Source organism: Dipodomys ordii, unplaced genomic scaffold (assembly GCF_000151885.1).
Source record: "Dipodomys ordii isolate 6190 unplaced genomic scaffold, Dord_2.0 Scaffold30, whole genome shotgun sequence".
Lineage (NCBI taxonomy): Eukaryota > Metazoa > Chordata > Mammalia > Rodentia > Heteromyidae > Dipodomys > Dipodomys ordii.
Genome location: NW_012267246.1, coordinates 11,019,433 through 11,037,390, shown reverse-complemented (window position 1 = coordinate 11,037,390; position 17,958 = coordinate 11,019,433). Strand labels below are relative to the sequence as shown.

The 17,958-nt window shown below is 42.0% G+C and overlaps 1 protein-coding gene across 1 annotated transcript in view; it reads left to right on the top strand.

Moving 5' to 3' along the window:
- The window catches only part of Tnik (TRAF2 and NCK interacting kinase), a 402,475-nt gene that overhangs the window by 313,252 nt on the left and 71,265 nt on the right, over positions 1-17,958 (top strand). The window contains exons 13-16 of the mRNA XM_013016154.1: positions 5,007-5,117; positions 5,904-5,990; positions 7,461-7,649; positions 15,232-15,396. Coding sequence (XP_012871608.1) covers positions 5,007-5,117; positions 5,904-5,990; positions 7,461-7,649; positions 15,232-15,396 — 552 coding nt within the window. The remainder of the gene's footprint in view (positions 1-5,006; positions 5,118-5,903; positions 5,991-7,460; positions 7,650-15,231; positions 15,397-17,958) is intronic.

Below are 17,958 nucleotides of genomic sequence, written 5' to 3'. Positions count from 1 at the left end.
TCATTTTTATTAGGTAATTGTACAAAGAAGTTTCCATTCCAAAAGCTGTTGTATGTACAGTGTTGCCTCTTCCATGTTCTTTTCCCCCTTTTCTCCCTCCCACTCCCACTCAAGTTGCCTAGTGCATTGTTTACATCATGCACATTGAATATAATGACTGCATTTTCTTACCCTTCCTCACTCTATTCCTGTGCCCCACTTCCTGTGCCCTCCCTCAAAATATGCTTCCATATTCTGGTATTCGTTTTGATAATGACTACACTAGTTGTTCAGAGAAGTTACCCCTTTGGAACACCCCCCCCAAGTATACTGTCCTTTAGTCAGTTTGTGTGTGCCTGCATGGAACCCAGTATCTGTTATCATGCATGCTTGTATTTTTTATCTCACTTCCACATTTGAGAGAAACATGCACCATGTATCTCTCTGAGCTTGGCTTCATTTAAGATGATCTTTTTGTCTAGATCCTTCCCTGAAAATGACATAATATTCTTTCAGGATGAGAACTGTATTGTGTAAATGTATCGCATTTTCTTGACTTTCTCATCGGTTTCAGGGCATCTGGGCTGTTTCCATAACTTGGCTATTGTGAAGAATACAGCAGAGAACACGGATGTGCAAGTGTCTTTGTCATATCCTGACTTGTGCTGTTCTAGGCAGATGCACAAGAGTGGTATGGCTTGACACAGAGTACTTCTATATTTATAGTTTTTTGAGGAATCTCCAAACCACCTTCCAGAGTTGGCTGCACTAGTCTGCACTTCCACCAACAATGTATGTAACAGATTTCCTTTTCCCTCTCTTCCTCATCCCTCCTCCATTATTTGTTGTTGTTCTTGGTGCTCGCAATCCTTACTTGGGTGAGATGGAAACTCAGTCTTGTTTTGATTTGCATTACCTTTATTGCCAGGGATATGGTGCATTTCTTTGTGTGTTTATTGGCCATTTTTGCTGCTTCTTTTGAGAAGTCTCTGTTTAACTGTATCATTATGCCTAGTTCGAACATAATGTGAAAATACTATTTGAGCTTTTCCTTCCCATTCCTTCCAGCTTAGACTCTTACCACTCTAATTTTATTTCCATACCTTTCCTGAGATGGGAAGTTAGTATCACATCTGTTATAAGTGACTTACCTTTTAGAAGAACATTCCCAACCTTGTATGGGCTTAACATAAAAGAACGTTCTGGTTCTGGCCTGTGAGGGTTGTCAGCAAAAGGCAGAGGAGGGCAGAGGTCTGGTCTCAAGTTCTGCAAGACTTTTGTCCCCTACATTGTTTATCCAGTCTGCACTATATGCAACCAGTATCTGTGGCATCAGACCCAGTATGAGAATAGCAGGAGATAGTTTTTAGTCTGGAGTACACAGTTGATGAGCCATGCTCAAAAACAGAAACAAAAAAACAACCTTCTTCTATTAGGTAGACATTTATAAGCCAGAAGACCTGATAGGAAGGAAAAAATGCCACAAAAAACTGAAGAGGCTACTGTCTTGTCTTCCTCTGTCCCAAGTTTCTTGCTTCTGTGCACCTGCTGGGTACCAGGCCTGCATGAGAGGTGGAGGGCAGTGCAGGAATCAAGTACAGACCTTACCCTCAAAGAGTTACCTCTAGCAAGTGTCACCAAGCTTTGCAAAGGTGTCTGCTTGAGGCCAAGGACTTGGTCTTACCTTGATGCGTTTTGATATGCCTCCTCAACGGCCCTATACACAGGACGACAGAAAACACTTTTTTCCAGAAAGGCATCAACATTGGGACACAGCAGCTGGAAACTGGCAGGGTGCTCTGCAAGGCTGGGGAAATAACTTATTTTTCCAGCCTCACCACAGGAAGCAAAGCCCTGGCGGATGCCTCCATGTGTTAGTGTTAGCAGGGGCTGATCCGAATGAGGTCATTATTAATTAGCAGTCACTTTTGAGTGTCTTTCTCAGAAACTGCACAGTACTTGGGAAGTTCGGAACCTCCTGAGTTGTAATCAATACCACCCACCCTTGTGTGAGGACCTGAGTGGCATGTAATTATAAAACAGTATTGATTCCTAGCACCAAGGTTGAAAATGTACAACCCTGTCACATAAAAATCAACTATTATCTTCAAAGTGTTGATTTTTTTTTTCCTTAAGAGACTGATGGTTGGACTGAAAGAAACAAAAACCTTGAAATGCTAGCTAAATTAGGGCTATTTCCTGCCAGGATCCAGATCCGTACACATAATTATTTTATTCACTGTGCTGGCACTGAGTCCCCTTGGTTGAGTGTTGGAAATGTCTCTGTGTTGAGTCTATAATGCAAATTATTCAGTGGGTTCCTCGGATGATGATGTCGCCTCGTATTCTCCTGAATTATTTTTCTGCAAAATAAATAATTGCTCGTCTGGAACCAACATGTCCAAGCTTTTCATGCTTTTCTCTGTCATGCTATCCAGTATGCCTCTTGGCCAAGAACTCCCCCTGCCCCCACCACCATTGCCACACACCCTACTGTCACCAAATTTTGCCTTCCTACTTCAAAACTGGCACCCATTCCAGCCCTGTTGAGGTGACTGGAATACTAGATGTTTTCACCCTTTCATCCTTTGGCTGCATCTCCATTCGGAACAGAGGGACACATGGAGGCTAAGCCTGTCTTCGCTGTTGTCAGTGCCCTGTGATTTTATGTCTAGCTACACAGAGAGATCTCACCTGCTTTTCAGCTTCAACTTGCCTCTTCCCATAACTGTCTAAGGCATTCTGAACATGCCGGTCTGTTTGGTAATGTCAGTTGGTTGCACGAAACTGGTGTCCACCCTTTTCCTATAATCTTAAAATGGACAGCAACTGTCAAGCTGGAAATGACAGATGTTGTCTCAAAAGACAACATCTGAGGCTCAGAGGTTACTGAAACACCAGATGTGGAGGGCTATGGCGAGAGCTACATCAGGAAGGCTTTCTTAGGGAGTTCTGGGTGTTTTGAGTATCTGTGGTTAGCTTAGCGGGGACTGTGACAGAGATCTGTACAAAAGTTCTCTGGTTCCTGGTTGTACAGAGATGGCTTGCTGATGTGACGTGGACACGGTCCAGTCTGTCCCTGGCACCTCATGCTTTCATGGCCATGCAGTAAAGCGTCATGGAGAATGGGGCCTCTGCTCAGTTCCCTCTGAAGCTCACATGTGAGGAATAAGAAATCCCATGCCGCTCCAGAGATCTGACACAAAGGATCTGTAGCCCTTCTGAAAGTAGATGCCATGGACACATGTGGGGAAACACTTTGAATTGTGCGATATACCTACACACTGCAGGATATTTGGCATTTCTGGACCTGGTGCTAAATGCCAGTCATGTTCCCCAGTCACTGGAACAACCAGAAAAATCCTTTACATTTCCCACAAGGTTCTAAATGCTCTAGAGATGAGGAATGGCACTAACCCTTGAGCACCACTGTTGCTATAACTACATGCCTTAGTTTTTAACGTCTCCTAAAATTTTTGAGAGAATGAAGAACCAGTCCCTTCTGACCTATCACCCTTTTTTCTCCATCTGTTGTAATAATTGAGCTTACATGCTGGAGACACATTGCTGGTTTTGAAGTCCTTACTGGGCATGATCTTGAAGAGATGTGACCTGAACAAGCTCTCTGTGCCTCATTTTGCTCTTACAAAATGGGAAGGATAAGACTTATTTCAGATTTTATGATGAAGATAAAACATGTAATAATTTCCCACATTCTCTAATCAACACTTACCTACCTTTTTGGTAATACTGTAACTCATAGTGGTTGTATACTATGATAACATTGTGGTCTTCGTTTGTACTTTCACAATTACTGATGATGTTGAGCATTTTTCCATGTGCTTACTCTCCCTAAATGTGGTCTGCTGAAATGTCTAGTCAAATAATATGACTGGGTTGGCTTATAACTGAGGTATGGTTGGAATTCATCTCTAATTCTAGTCCTTTATCAAATATATCACTTACAAATATTTTTTCTCCCTGTTTGTACCTTATTTTCATTTTCTTATTGTCTTTGAAAAACAAAAGCTTTTTTATATAAAGCTTAATTGGTTAACATTTTCCTTTACTTGATGGATCATACATTTGCTGTCCTAAAAGGTCTGGCCTAATTCAAGTTCATAACTGTTTTATTCAAAAAGAGTTATAGATTTACCTTTTACATGGAGACACAATTTTTCAGGCAGTACCAAGAATTATTGCACTCAGAGATGAACTTGCTAGTAGTATCTTCTGCACTAATTCAAAATTTTGTTGGTTTAACTCCTGACAGCTTTCACTAAAGAGTATAATTCCGTTTTAGAAGGAGGTAGGAAGTCATTCTGAAAGGATGCACCAGTGTACTATTCTACAAGCCTATTATGTCTTCCTTTTAAGCAACAAAGTTCTCATTATGTCATAATACAACCTGCCTTCCCCCAAAACCATCTTAGGTCTTGTCACATTGTCCACTGCCATGATATGGTAATTATATGAGGTGAAGATGTTAGTGGTTGCTGAGCACAAGAGTCTTACCTGAGTGAGTTGAAGTGAATATTGTGAATGAATGCTCCAGACACAAGAGGAGAAAGAATGGTGACTGAGTGGGAGTTCTGTTCACCCTCTGCCACCCTATGGTTATTGAATGCAATGTTCTTTAGCTCTGAAAAGCTGTGACCCAATGATGGAATGATGTAAACCTCACAAAGAAATAATCTCATAAATCATTTGATATGGAAAAATAGCCCATTAAGCCACTGATGTTTCCTAACCCTGGTTTGAGAGCATGGAAATATACTCCACAGGAACTTCCAGTGTAAATCCACTGGCGTGGGATATGGCAGTGTTCTACAGGACCCCAGTCTCTCCCTATCATCTCCTCCCTTCCCATGATGCCTCCTCACCACAGCCCAGGAGAGGGAGCACTGGAGGGTTAGGCCTCTCTCCTTAAGAGCTCATGTGCACAGTGGCAGCGCTCCCTGCTGCTCTCCTTGTCTACTGCGTCCCCATGTCCAGGGCCATCATGGTTGTCTGCTTGTTGCCCACAGCAACAAAGGCGGGAGAAGGAGCTTCGGAAGCAGCAAGAGAGGGAGCAGCGCAGGCACTACGAGGAGCAGATGCGCCGGGAGGAGGAGAGGAGGCGTGCTGAGCATGAGCAGGTAGAGCACGTGGAGTCCATACATGGCCCTTGGCCCTTGCATGAACTCCAGCAGCGGGCAGCTCTGGGTGTGGATCACCTTCTCTCAGCACTGCTCGCTCAAGGTTTTTATTCCTTCACCTGTTCAAAAAGTCAAATGCACAGCTTTGGCAATGCCCACTGAGCCTTGCTTCCTACCCAGGTCAGAGGCCACTGACACACCTGGATCTTCTGACTCTAGATACCAGCTCTGTCTGGTATCTGATTGGAAGCTCTCAGTGAAGCTGAAAAATGAGCCAAGCTCTACTCCATCCCTTCAGAAGAGCATTTCTGCTCGTGCAGTCTGTGGCCTCTGAGACTCTGAGCCCCTCTCCCTACTAGACTCCTATGCTGCCAGCCACTGGCGCTGTGGGACGATCACTGCAGAGGCACACCATGACAGCAGTCCACACTGCAGCCTGCACCAAGCTTCAAACTCTGTAACACAGTTCATTCTAGAGAGTCCATAAAGAAAAGCCAATAGTGAAAAGCTTTAAAATGTAACTGTGTATATTAAGACCAAGTAAAGTAGTTACTGTACAATACTGAGCCACCCCAGTCCACAGCTGCCAGGCCTGTGCTTTTGACTCCATTGAAGGGTGTGGCTTTGGTGTGGCACAGTCTTCCTATTCCGTGAGGAGGTGTTGGGTGTTTGGTTCCTATCCTTACTTTTGCTCCTGCTCAGGCAGGTCTTGTCATCTTTGAAATTACTTTCTTTTTCTTTCTGTTCTTCCAAATTCTCCGAACTCTCCGCCGCCTCTCTCTGCAGGAATACATCAGGCGACAGTTAGAGGAGGAGCAAAGACAGTTAGAGATCTTACAGCAGCAGCTACTGCATGAACAAGCTCTACTTCTGGTAATGGGAAAGCTTCAAGCCTGCTGCCCTGCTCTGTGTGTGTGTGTGTGTGTGTGTGTGTGTGTGTGTGTTTGTGTGTGTGTGTGTGTGTGTCATGTGTCTCTTCCTCCTAACATGACAGTTTAAAACCAGGAATCACCAAAACAGGTGGTTTGCACCTGTCATCCTAGCTACTCAGAAGGCTAAGATCTGAGGATCACAGTTTGAAGCCATCCCAGGCAGAAAAATCCATAGACCCTTGTCTCCAACTAACCACCAAAAAGCTGGGAAACTGTAGGTCAAGTAGTAGATTTAACCAAAAAGCTGAGAATGTGAGGTGCCAAGTTCAAGCACCAGTGCTGACAAAACCAAAAACCAGGAGTCCTCCAAGCCTTGTGAACCTCAAAATCTCATAGAAACTCAAATATGTTTCCTGATGCATATAATACATTAAATACAATAGTTATATATTTTTATTGGCTCTTTTATAAAAACCTAAACCAAACCCAGCCTTACTGTAAGTTCCAGCTGCTTTTGTGACCCACTGTGTTTATTGCAGAGTAATTTTGAAGGCCATTTGCAACAATCATTCACCTCTTCCATTAAGTACCTACTTGACCTGTCAGTCCTATTTCACTTGTAGACTCTTAGTTTGCCCTTATGATGGGCACATTTTATGTTCCCTGCTCATGCAGTGGCCACTTGATGTGCTTTATTATTATTACTATACTGTTCTCCTAATGGGCTTCTTGGTATCTTTTTAAACTGAAATTTTTATTCAAGCACATTCTTGTATTTTTTAGGCTATACATAACTTGCTTTTTTGTTGGGCCACGTTTTTTGTTTTGGTTTTTGTTGTGGGCCCTGAACTTTGGGCCTGGGCGCTATCCCTCAGCTCTTCAGTTCAAGGCTTGCGCTCTACCACTGGAGCCACAGCGCCATTTCTGGCCTTTTCTGTTTATGTGGTGCTCAGGAATCAAACCTAGGGCCTCATGCATGCAAAGCAAGCACTCTACCACTGAGCCACCTTCCCAGCGCTAGGCCAAGTTTTATTAATGCAGTTTAGGTAGTATCTCTGTTTTTTTCTTTTTTAGTTTTGTGTTCAATTATACATGTTGGAATGATTTAATTCTTGCAACAGGAAGGGAGTGGCTCCTTTTAGGGACTGTGTGCTGACCATACAAAGATAGCATGGTTCCCATCTTCTCTGCAAGGCATCAGGGACAAGTCATTTCCCGCATGGTGATGTTCTGCAGGGTGGCCACTAAAGCAGGAGTGGTTTCATTAAATGACATTTTCTTTTGGGGTACTAACACAGGGCTGGACTTAATCTACGCACAGCTGACATTCTGCTGTATGTAGTTCCACTAGTGTGTGAGTTCCCTTGTCACTAGCACTAACCTGCCTCTTTAGCATGCTTCATTGCCATGCGAGGTGTTCCTTGCAGTCATCTGGACTTTTCTCTATTCTTTTTCCCCCCGGCCTGGGCAGGAATATAAGCGCAAACAACTGGAAGAACAGAGACAAGCAGAAAGGCTGCAGAGACAACTAAAGCAAGAGAGGGACTATTTGGTGTCCCTTCAGCATCAGCGGCAGGAGCAGAGGCCCCTGGAGAAGAAGCCACTGTACCATTACAAAGAGGGGATGAGTCCCAGTGAGAAGCCTGCCTGGGCCAAGGAGGTGAGCGGACAAGGGCAGCCATGCCCTGGCAGTCTGGTTGTTCAGTCAGTAGGAAGTACAGCGTTCATTGCTTCTAGAGGAGCCATATCATTTCGGCAGAGAAATAGTAAGGTACTTTACTCCACATGTGGTTTTGGTGTGGCTGAGTACGTATTTGTCCTTGAGGAAATAGTAAAGTTTTTATAAGCAACAACAGGAAATAGAAAAATATCTTTTATCTAAGAATCCTGTGGAATTTGTGGCATGAGGACTTTTCCTGTCTTTTCTTTAGAAGAATGTGTCAGGACTCAGATGATCCTGAGGAGAATCACCTCGGCCCACCCCTGGATGCTGTCACCTTGTTTCCTGTGGTGCCAGGGCACACAGGCCTTAGGCTTGTGCGTGTAGCATGCCTTTTTAGGACCTAAGGTTCCCTGTATTTCACAAATATTTCCAAAGTAATTACCTTAAATTTGCTCAACCACAAAGAGTTTATAGGAAACTGGCTCTTAATGAGTTTAAAAATCTAAAAATTCTATGGACCATGTACAGTGGCTAACTCCTGTCTTCCCAGCCACTCAAACTGACAAAGCATCCCTGAGCTCCTTCTTTCCCCAGGCAGCAAACTCATACGCAAAGGGGGAAACCATGGAGCAATTTTCCTCCCTTTGTTCTCTACCCAGCCTGGTCTGGTTTGAACTTACCCACTTTGATTCAGCATTCTCTGGTTACTTTTTGTCTATGTCATTCAATTTTCTGACCTACCCTCTCTATTCAGAACTAGTCTCCAATTTCCAAGCACTGGCATTCTTGGGCACAAGTCTATGCTGATGTCATCAAAGCAGATTTCTAGACAGGGTTTACCCCTGCGCTTCCTGGCCAGGCTTCTCATTATAAAGGAAAGCCAGAAATGGGACATGTAGACCATGTGTCTATATCATCAAGCACTCCTGATGTGAGGGTCCCACCACAAGTGTGAGCCACCTGCAGTGTGTGACATCATGCAGGGTCCCTGGCTTCTCAGCAGCTGGTGCTCTTCCTTTGGGCTTCAATTTCCTAACTATAATATAGGGGAAATTTTCTAGAGGGATTTCATGTTTAGTCCTCTTCTAGGAGCGGCTAACATAATCTAGCTTCCTACTGACCCTTGGTCTATCCTTGAAACAGTTTCCCAAGTATAAGTAGTAAAAGAAAGAGTGACTGCTAATTTGGGAACTGGAACAACTGTTGTACAAATAAGGACAATTAATTCTCTCTCATGGTTTTACAGGAATAAAAATGAATATGAGGATTCTTCTCTTCTTGATCTTTTAATGTTTCTTATTCATAATGTACAGAATTTTCTACTAAAGCATTACCTACAGATTTCTCTAAAAACACTAGGAAAGGAGAGCTCAGAGTAGCCAAACAACTATACACATTATAAAACTGTACATATAAACAGAAATTATAGTTTATCAATGGCTAAACTATATCATTTTTAATGATTTAACTCTTCCTAGAAGAAAGATAAAAGGTTCCAAGTTCTTTTCAAAACGTATCCTCTGACAGTATAGAAGCATCCTTACCAGGGAGGAGTGGACAGGGTGGCCACCTGGATGTCTCCTATGATGCAGGGCCTGGATGTTGTGGTCCATGTGCCGAGGAAGATGCCACCAGCCATCTTCTACTACTGCAGTCTCTCCTGTTCGCACATTCGTTTTCCAACAGCTTTCTACCTCCTGCCAAGATCTTTGCTCTTTCTTTGATTACTTTTCCACCCACATTTTCTCTTCTTCTCCAAATCAATTTTTATCAGCAGTACTTCATCCTCTCTGCTTATTTGCATCTTCATTTTATAAACCAGCGGTGTGCGCTACTTTCCTCATTACATTAGTCAATAATAATGTAGTTAAAACAAATGAAAACATTTGATCATTTGCAACTCTTATTAAGATACTCCTTGTCCTTCTTTGAGCATTCTGTCTGGTTTAAAAGTTTCATTGGCTTTAATTTTCAAATTCAGCCAGAAAGTAACCTTAATGTCTCTAAGATGGAAAGGCAGGATCATCCCCTTCAAATTCTCTACCACTTCTGATTGGATGGAGTAGTATTTATTCTGTGAAAGCATAAACAATGTTCTGTTGAACATTTAGAGCATTTTTTTAAAACTTGTTGGATGTTGGATAAGAGGGAACTTTTTTTCCTTTACCATAAAATGTCATGTGATTGTCTGGGCCTGGCAGTAACTGCGTACTAGATTCTACACTTGCTCCCCCACATCATTTTTTTTAATGCACCCTCACATAACAGTGACAAAATGCTCTGTTCACATGTGTTGCATGAGACTGTATTTTAATTTTTTTTAACACTTCATCAAGTACTCTCTTATCCCCCTCTCTTTTCAGCGCATACCAGTCATCTGGCTGTAGTTTTATTGTTTTATCTTTTGTCAGTCGTGGGGCTTGAATTCTGGGCCTGTGCACTGGACCCTGAGCTGAAAATTTTCAACTCAAGGGGAGCACTCTAGCACCTAAACCACAGCGCTGCTTGCTGCTTCCGGTTTTCTGAATGGTTTATGGAGATAAGAGTCTCACAGACTTTCCTGCCCAGGCTGGCTTTGAACCATGATCCTCAGATCTCAGCCTTCTGAGTAGCTAGGATTACAGGTGTGAGCCAGCTGTGCCTGGCTGGCTGTAGTTTTACTTGGCAAACAATCTTACCAACATCTCTTTACTTCCCATCACCCCACTGGGACTTTGCAATACCTGGATATAAAGCCTCCTTCTGCACTATGATTTTTCTGCACTATGATTTTTCTGCACTATGATTTTCTATGCTCTATTCTGACAGTTTTTTCTTTTTCTTTTTATATATACATGAGGCTCCCAAATTATTGTTTAGAAAGTTTTCATTTCTCTTCTAGTACCTCTGTTTCCACTTATGTTTCTTAAGATTTAACATAAAGGGAACCCGGAAGGAAATGTTGAGGAATATGTTGGAGGTCAGATTCCTCCATTGCCTGATTGCAGAGGCAGGACAAGTCTCTTCTCCTTCCTAGGTTGTAGCTTCCTGCTTTATAGCAATTATGAATGCACATATGGCAATTAATAGTAGGCACTGTGCAACTGCAAATTAAACATAACCAATATGTCTGAATTTGATTTCCAGGACTATTGTAGCCTGTTGTTTATTTTGATTTCTCTTTCCTCACTCACCTCTTCTAAGTGAAAATAAGCACTACTTTATTTCCATCTCAGCCTGTTAAGGATTTGCTTTATTACTTTTCAGTTACTGCTGCATTCAGATGGGATATAAGCTTTTTTTCTGGAATGCTGACTGGAAGTGACTCTTGGAAAAGTAGTCTAGGTATCTTTCTTCAGAAAGGATTGCATTTCAAGCATTCCATGGAAATGTGAGCTCTCCAGTGCTCAAAGAAGCTCCAGAGACAAGGAGACCCACCCCCAGTCTTGCTCATAACCATCACCCTCTACCAAAGAACCATGTGACTCAGCTCTTTGTGCATACCATGAGCACTTAAAAGTTATTGATTCACTTCTCTTTGTCCAGCATTGCTACAAAACCCAAACCAAACTATTTTGTTCAGTTAGGAGAATAAAAGGATCCCACACAATCATGTTTTATTCTGTCATTAATTTAATTCAGCCTCTTAAGGCTGGCATGGACCCATGAACTAACATCATATAAAAATATCATTAGAATGCACCAATTATGTGACATGGTAAATATACTTTTACTAGTAACATTTTTTAACATACTTCTGTAATTTTATTTTGAAATTCTCAAAAGATATTCATTATTGTGAAGTGCAGGACATAACCTACGACTTGTTTTCAAATGTGCAAAACAATCTGGCAACAATTACTGATTGTTTCTCTATACTTGTTGAAATGCACTTTTGTTTATTTTGAATGTTTGGTGATTCCCGTAATCCCAGATTCACTTTTAGATTTTCTGCACTTGGAGAGCTTTTCTGTATCTCTTTGGCTTTAGCACTCCTGCAGTACCCAGTGGACCATACATACTCCTGCCTGGAGCAGATTTTATTTCTGAGTTATTTTCTTTCTCCCTGTATATAACTTTGCAGACATGATTCAAACTTTTAAAAACTTAGTTTATGCATGAAAATGATTGGGGGAGGGAGTCATATGGAGTTTAAACCCAAGGCTTGTGAGAAAACTAACTGCCTCACTTCTTTTTTTGTGCCAGTTGTGGGGCTTGAACTCATGTCCTGGGCTCTGTCCCCAAGCTTCTTTTGCTCAAGACTAGCACTCTACCATTTGAGCCACAGTGCCACTTATGGATTTTTCTGTTTATTTAGCACTGAGTAATCAAACCCAGGGCCTCATGCATGCTAGGCAAGCACTCTACTGCTAAGCCACATCCCTAGCCCGCCAAATGATTTTTTAAATAAGAAAAACTGCTTTGATATCGAAACTTATCAGTCTCTACTAATATTGTCCTTTGCACTCACTGGTAATCCCTTCAACTAGAAAGTCTTAGTAACACATATTTGGATGTAACAGTGTATATGATATTTCTAGAATGCCCATTTGGGGTATCTGCATCTTCTTAAGATTGGGAGGTTAAAACTTTGCTAATACACTTTTTCTTTCAAGTATCCTCAGGTGGAGTAAAACATATCTCCTTGTGTCAACAGTTTTTAATCACATCTATCCTTACTCTGCGAATGAGGAAAACTTTTTTTTGTCTTGTGTATCAATTTTCCTTCTGTTCAATAGTTTGTCACAAATCAGGTTATGGGCTTTTATCTAGTGTCAAAATATTACCAATATACCATCCAGCTTTTTCTCTGTGAAGCAGCACTTCCAGTATCTGATGCGATATCTTCACTTCAGGATTTAAAGGGATTCCTTGGTGTGATTAATTGGGCAGTATTCCTTCCTACAGTTATTAGATCAAGATTGTCTTGAGACAATCTGTGTAACCAGATGCCTTGTTGTTACAGCCTTCTCATAAATTTTAAATTTGTTTGGACAAACTTTAACCCAGGAAATTTCAGCATCTTGGACCCATCTTGATGCACTTTACCGAGTTTAACAATTGTTTGTTTACACCATGTATTTTAGGACATTGCAGGAAGAAACAGACCAATGGTATTCTTACTCCCTACATACACTTGGTTTCTGAATTTGGGGAAACAAGGAGCTGGCACAATGTGGAGAGCCAGGTGTTTATCTGCTCTCTGATCTCTTGGGTTCCTGAGTTCAAACATAAATGCTTAGAAAATAGGAGTTCAGAGAATGAGGAGTACCTTAGACAGGTCATTTATCTATTATAGTATCACTGCCAAGTAAGAAAATGGAGAATTTGTGATCAATTCCAGTGGTCCAGAACCATCACCTTCTTTTCAAGGGATCTGATATTTGCAAAGCAGTCTCAGTCTGGTGCTAATCTTTGCATCTCTCTGTTCTTTAATAATTTTTTATTGTAAAAATACTGTACAGGAGTCAGTTACATGAGCAAGGTAATGAGTACATTTTCTATCAAGCATTGTTGCTTCCTCCTTTGTTTCTCCTCTACCATCTGGTCTTTCTTAAAGGTGCCCGTTCTTTTGCTCAGTGCAGCAGCTGAATAATTCTTGCTGCCATAATACTTGGTGCTCATGCAGCTATCTAGTATACATAGTCCGGTTTCTAGTCCTGGCTTTTCATAGTAAGTGGTGAACCTGCAGGATGTGGAATTTTAAAACTGAAGTCAACTGGATGCCTGTTGTCTGCACACTGCATGCACAGTCACATGGGGGAGAGATGCTGGAGTAACATCTCAGGAAAAGTAGAAGGACTGGTTCCTATCCTGTGGTTTATATTGGAGATTAACATGACAGGCTTTTTAAAAGACATTCTGAGTAAGAAGGATAGAGAAGAATATAGTGCTTTTGAACTTGTATTTCAGGCCAGGAAACAAAATGAATGAAAACTTGTAGCTGTTTGTAAAAATACTGAGATAAATCTAAACACTGAGTAAGCAGAGATAATTAAGAGGTCACTCCAAGTGGTTTCAGGCTAGGGAGGTGGTGGCATTGCCCTGGCAGGTTTGGGAAGCCCCAGACAAGTGGAAGACATATGACAAGATAGGGCTGAGTTGGGCACCAGTGGCTCACACCTGTATTCCTAGTTGCTTAGAAGCTGGAGTATCATGGTTTAAGGCTAACCTAGACAAGTCCATAAGACTTCATTTCCAAAATAGCCAGCAAAAAGTTAGGCTGGAGGCATGGCTCACATGGTAAAGCACCAGCCAATCAAGTGACCATGAGAGAGCATACGATCTTGAGTTCAGTCCCTAGTACTGGCAAAAGAAAAAATAGTCTATAAGAAAAAAATATTGTATTATGTCTTAAAAGTATACAACTTGTGGATCTAAATGTCTCCTTAAAATTGTCTTCAATGACTGTCTTCTCTACTAACAATCATTTTCACCTGTTTTACAAAGATTACCCATGTGTACTGTAAGCCTCCCCTGTATAGGGTTTGGGATCTGTTACCTGCTTTGGGCTAAGATAGACCCTACAAAGCTCATGAGAGGAGAGGGGAGGAGGAAAGCAGAACACATGTGGGGAAAGGCAGCACAAGGCAGTAGAGTCCTGGCTGGGAATGGAAAGGGGGAGGAGGAACAATGTATTTTAGGGAGCAGAAAGACAATAGAAAAGAAAGAGCCGGAAGAGACAAACAGAAAATGATACAGGAAGTATGTGAGAGACAGGCCAAGCTCATCAAGCAGGCAGCTGCCAACACCCACAAGCCTATCTGCTAGCAAGCCTGGGAAGAACAGTACCCCTCCCTCCCCACCTCCCTCCCATCAACCTGCCCCTGACTCTTCCTGTCCCTGGCCCATGAGTCATACGGGTACAAGTTGTTCTTTTCCCCATGCTGCAGTTCCCTTGGATTATCTAGGGTGCAAACCATTCCCTGGCTGACCCCAAGGCTTTGTAACCAGTTAGCAAGATATTACTGCAATCAATGCAAGATAAATGCCAACCAGCTGGATTCCTATCTGGTGAAATAGCACAAGATAATGGGTAATCATGGATACTGGCTCAAGGGTTCTGCATTTCTGTAACTGTTGTATTTGATCTGGTAGTGGGGTGGGTGCATTTTTGTAAATTCTTTTTTTTCCTCTCAGTATTAAGGACTGAACACATGATATCACTCTTGCTAGGCAAGTACTTTACCACTTGATTCATGCCCCCAGCCCTTTTACTTTTTTGGTTTTTTTAGACAAAGTCTCACACTAACCTTCCCATGTATGGCCCCCAGATATCCATCCCCCTACCTCCACCTCCCAAGTAACTGGAATTACAGTTTTACACACCACCATGCTTAGCTTGTTTTTGAGATGGGGTCTCCACATCTTTGCCCAGGCTAGCTTTGAACCACAATCCTCTTGTCTCTGTCTCCAGAGTAGCTCGGATTATAGGCATGCACTACAAATGCCGGTTGCAGGGCAGAAATGAAAAGTTTGGGCTCTTTGGACTAACAAGAAAGGATACAAACAAAGCCTTACAGGTGACTACAGAAAATCCTCCTGCAAAGAACTGACTTCTAGCCAATGAAGCTCTTTTCTCTTTTTCTTTGGTTTCCAGGTAGAAGAGCGGTCAAGACTGAACCGGCAGAGCTCTCCTGCCATGCCACACAAGGTTGCCAACAGGATATCTGACCCCAACTTGCCCCCAAGGTCGGAATCCTTTAGCATTAGTGGAGTCCAGCCTGCTCGGACACCACCCATGCTCAGGCCTATGGACCCCCAGGTACAATCTTACCTTTGTTTTACTTGGCATTAGAATAAATAATACAGTATACTGAATGCCTAGGAAATTAACATAGATTCAGACACAGAAACCATCAGATCCACACAGCCCTTAATACAGAATTGAACAAGTAAGAGGTTTAAAGCGACTATGTTATTTTACAGAGCAACCATGCTCTCTAAAGTCAATGGCAGAGATTTTAAGGGAAGGAGTTTGTTATTGTAGTAGGAAGACCCCTACTCAGGCAGGCAAGCCCACCTAGTCGTCGGAAGTGACAGAGCCCACCGCAACAAAGTTGTTAACAAAGAAGCAACTTTATTGAGAAGGCTCGGGAGCTGATACTGCAACCCCTAGTGGCCCACAATCTAGGGTTTTTAAAGGCAAAATTCACGAGGTCAAACCTGGTCACGCAGGTGACCAATGAGATTGTCACACACACAAAAGATTGCACAGTTATACCAGACCACAAGCAGGTGGCCAATGAGGTTACAGTTTGTCACATAATGGCTATTTAAACCAGCCTATCACTTTTGGTTTAAATGACTCAAATTCCTACACAGACTGGTTAAGGATACAAGTAATACATAGGCTTGGCAGACTGTGGCTCCGTTGGTTTTTTAAGACTGTTTAGACAATAGCCCAGGACAATTAACCAAAATAACAATTTTTTTACTTACCAGATATTTTTGTAAACAGACACAGAAGGCTTAGTCTTGTAACCATCTCCGACAGATACAGTCTCCACCTTGCACACCTGTTAACACTATTCTTTATGCCTTTTTCTAAAACAAAAAAAATTATTTTATCTATTTTGCCTCATTTCTCCAAAACTGACTTTGGACCCTTAATCTTAAAAGGTCCATCAACTTCTTCAAGTTGACTTCAGGGGCGTTGATCCTACCTAATCAGGAACCTATAACCTTAGCCTATTTAACAAAGATGTTACCAGGGATAGATGTCATTAATAACAATATTTTAACTCTTGACAAATGCACAGACCTTTTCTCCAGCTACAGCAGTGTAGCTTGTTTAGCACTCTGGTTTGCAAAAGCATCTTTCTGGATGGCTTAGGAATGTGATCTCTAGTGACCCTAACAATGCCTAAGTTACCTGTGCAGGCCTTCAGATTCAACAGAAACACATTCTCAGGTTTATAAACTCCCCCTTTTTTTTTGAACAGATGAATTTCATATAGCTGATGTCAACTCAGTTGCTGCCAATTAGGGCTTTGGGCCTATAGGGGTTGAGATTTAAACTATCCCCCACATTTTATAACTTTTTCTTTTTACAGAGGACTGGCAAGTTCCTGTCCCTTACAAGGTGGATAGTCATGGACATTAGGCATGCTTACAAACTCTTCCCATGACCTCCCGGCTCTGACCAGTTTTGAAGGGCCATGCACAAATGACTCTAGGATCTGACATTATTTTCTGCCATCCAAGTGGTGACTTACTGGCCGTGGATGCTCGACCATTGCTTTCGTCCCAGGAGTGTCTTCTCCACACTGGGATAAATGCCTCACTGGCATTTCCCTGAGCTGATCGCTGGACTTGAACTCAGGGCCTGAGTGCTGTCCCTCAGCTCCCCAGCTCAAGGTGAGCACTCTATCACTTTGAGTCCCATAGCAACTCTGCTTGCTCTTTCAGCACTCTGCTGGCTGAGTAGAGGTGACAGTCTCACAGGGACCTTTTTCTTCTCGGGCTGGCTTTGAACCAGTTTACAAATCAATGAGTCTTATAAAAGGCCACTTTACTCCAATTAAAAGCAACAAGGTGGCCAACATGGAAGTAGCTTTTAAGCATGCTCTTACCTGGAACTTATTAAGAGCCAAAGTTGCATCTGACCAACTTGTAAGAATCCTCTGTGCTTTGCTCTGGGCTTGCTGGAAAACTGTTTAAAAAAAAAACCCATAAGAGCAAACTGGACTAGCAATTATTTTGGTAATCCTAATTTTTCCTTTGTTTACTTTGAGGCAAATGTTAAGAACAATTTTACTTTTAAACTTTATATCCAAAAATCCATTCCTAATTTTTAAGCCTCTTATTAATCTCTTTTAATATTTTATACTTTAGTTTTCATTTGCGTTTTGAAAAGATTCCTTGAAATCTTAAGGCCAAGTGTCACTCATTGACTCTTGGCTGCTTGTTTGAAAACAGATACACATTAAAAACTTTTAAACTCAAATGACAATTTTTCCTTAATACAAGAATTACAGGGGTTGGGGGCTTAGCCCAGTGGAAGGGCGCCCGCCCGGTGTGCGCAAGGCCCTGGGTTCAGTCCTGGAAAAAAAAAAAAAATTACAATCACCATCACTGTACCAAGAAGCTAGACTTAACACCTTTATGACTTTTAAAAACATATTCCAATCGTAGAACATCATTGAAAGCAAGTCACATTAAACAAATAACCCTCTTTTTAAGGCCTTCTTAATTTTAATTTTAACACATCCAAGGGGCAGTTTTAGCAATGCTAATCAGAACACCACATCACTAACTTTTACCATCATGTTTCCAGTGTCTATCTGCAGGGAAAAGGGATAGAACAAAGATGGACCATTTGGCC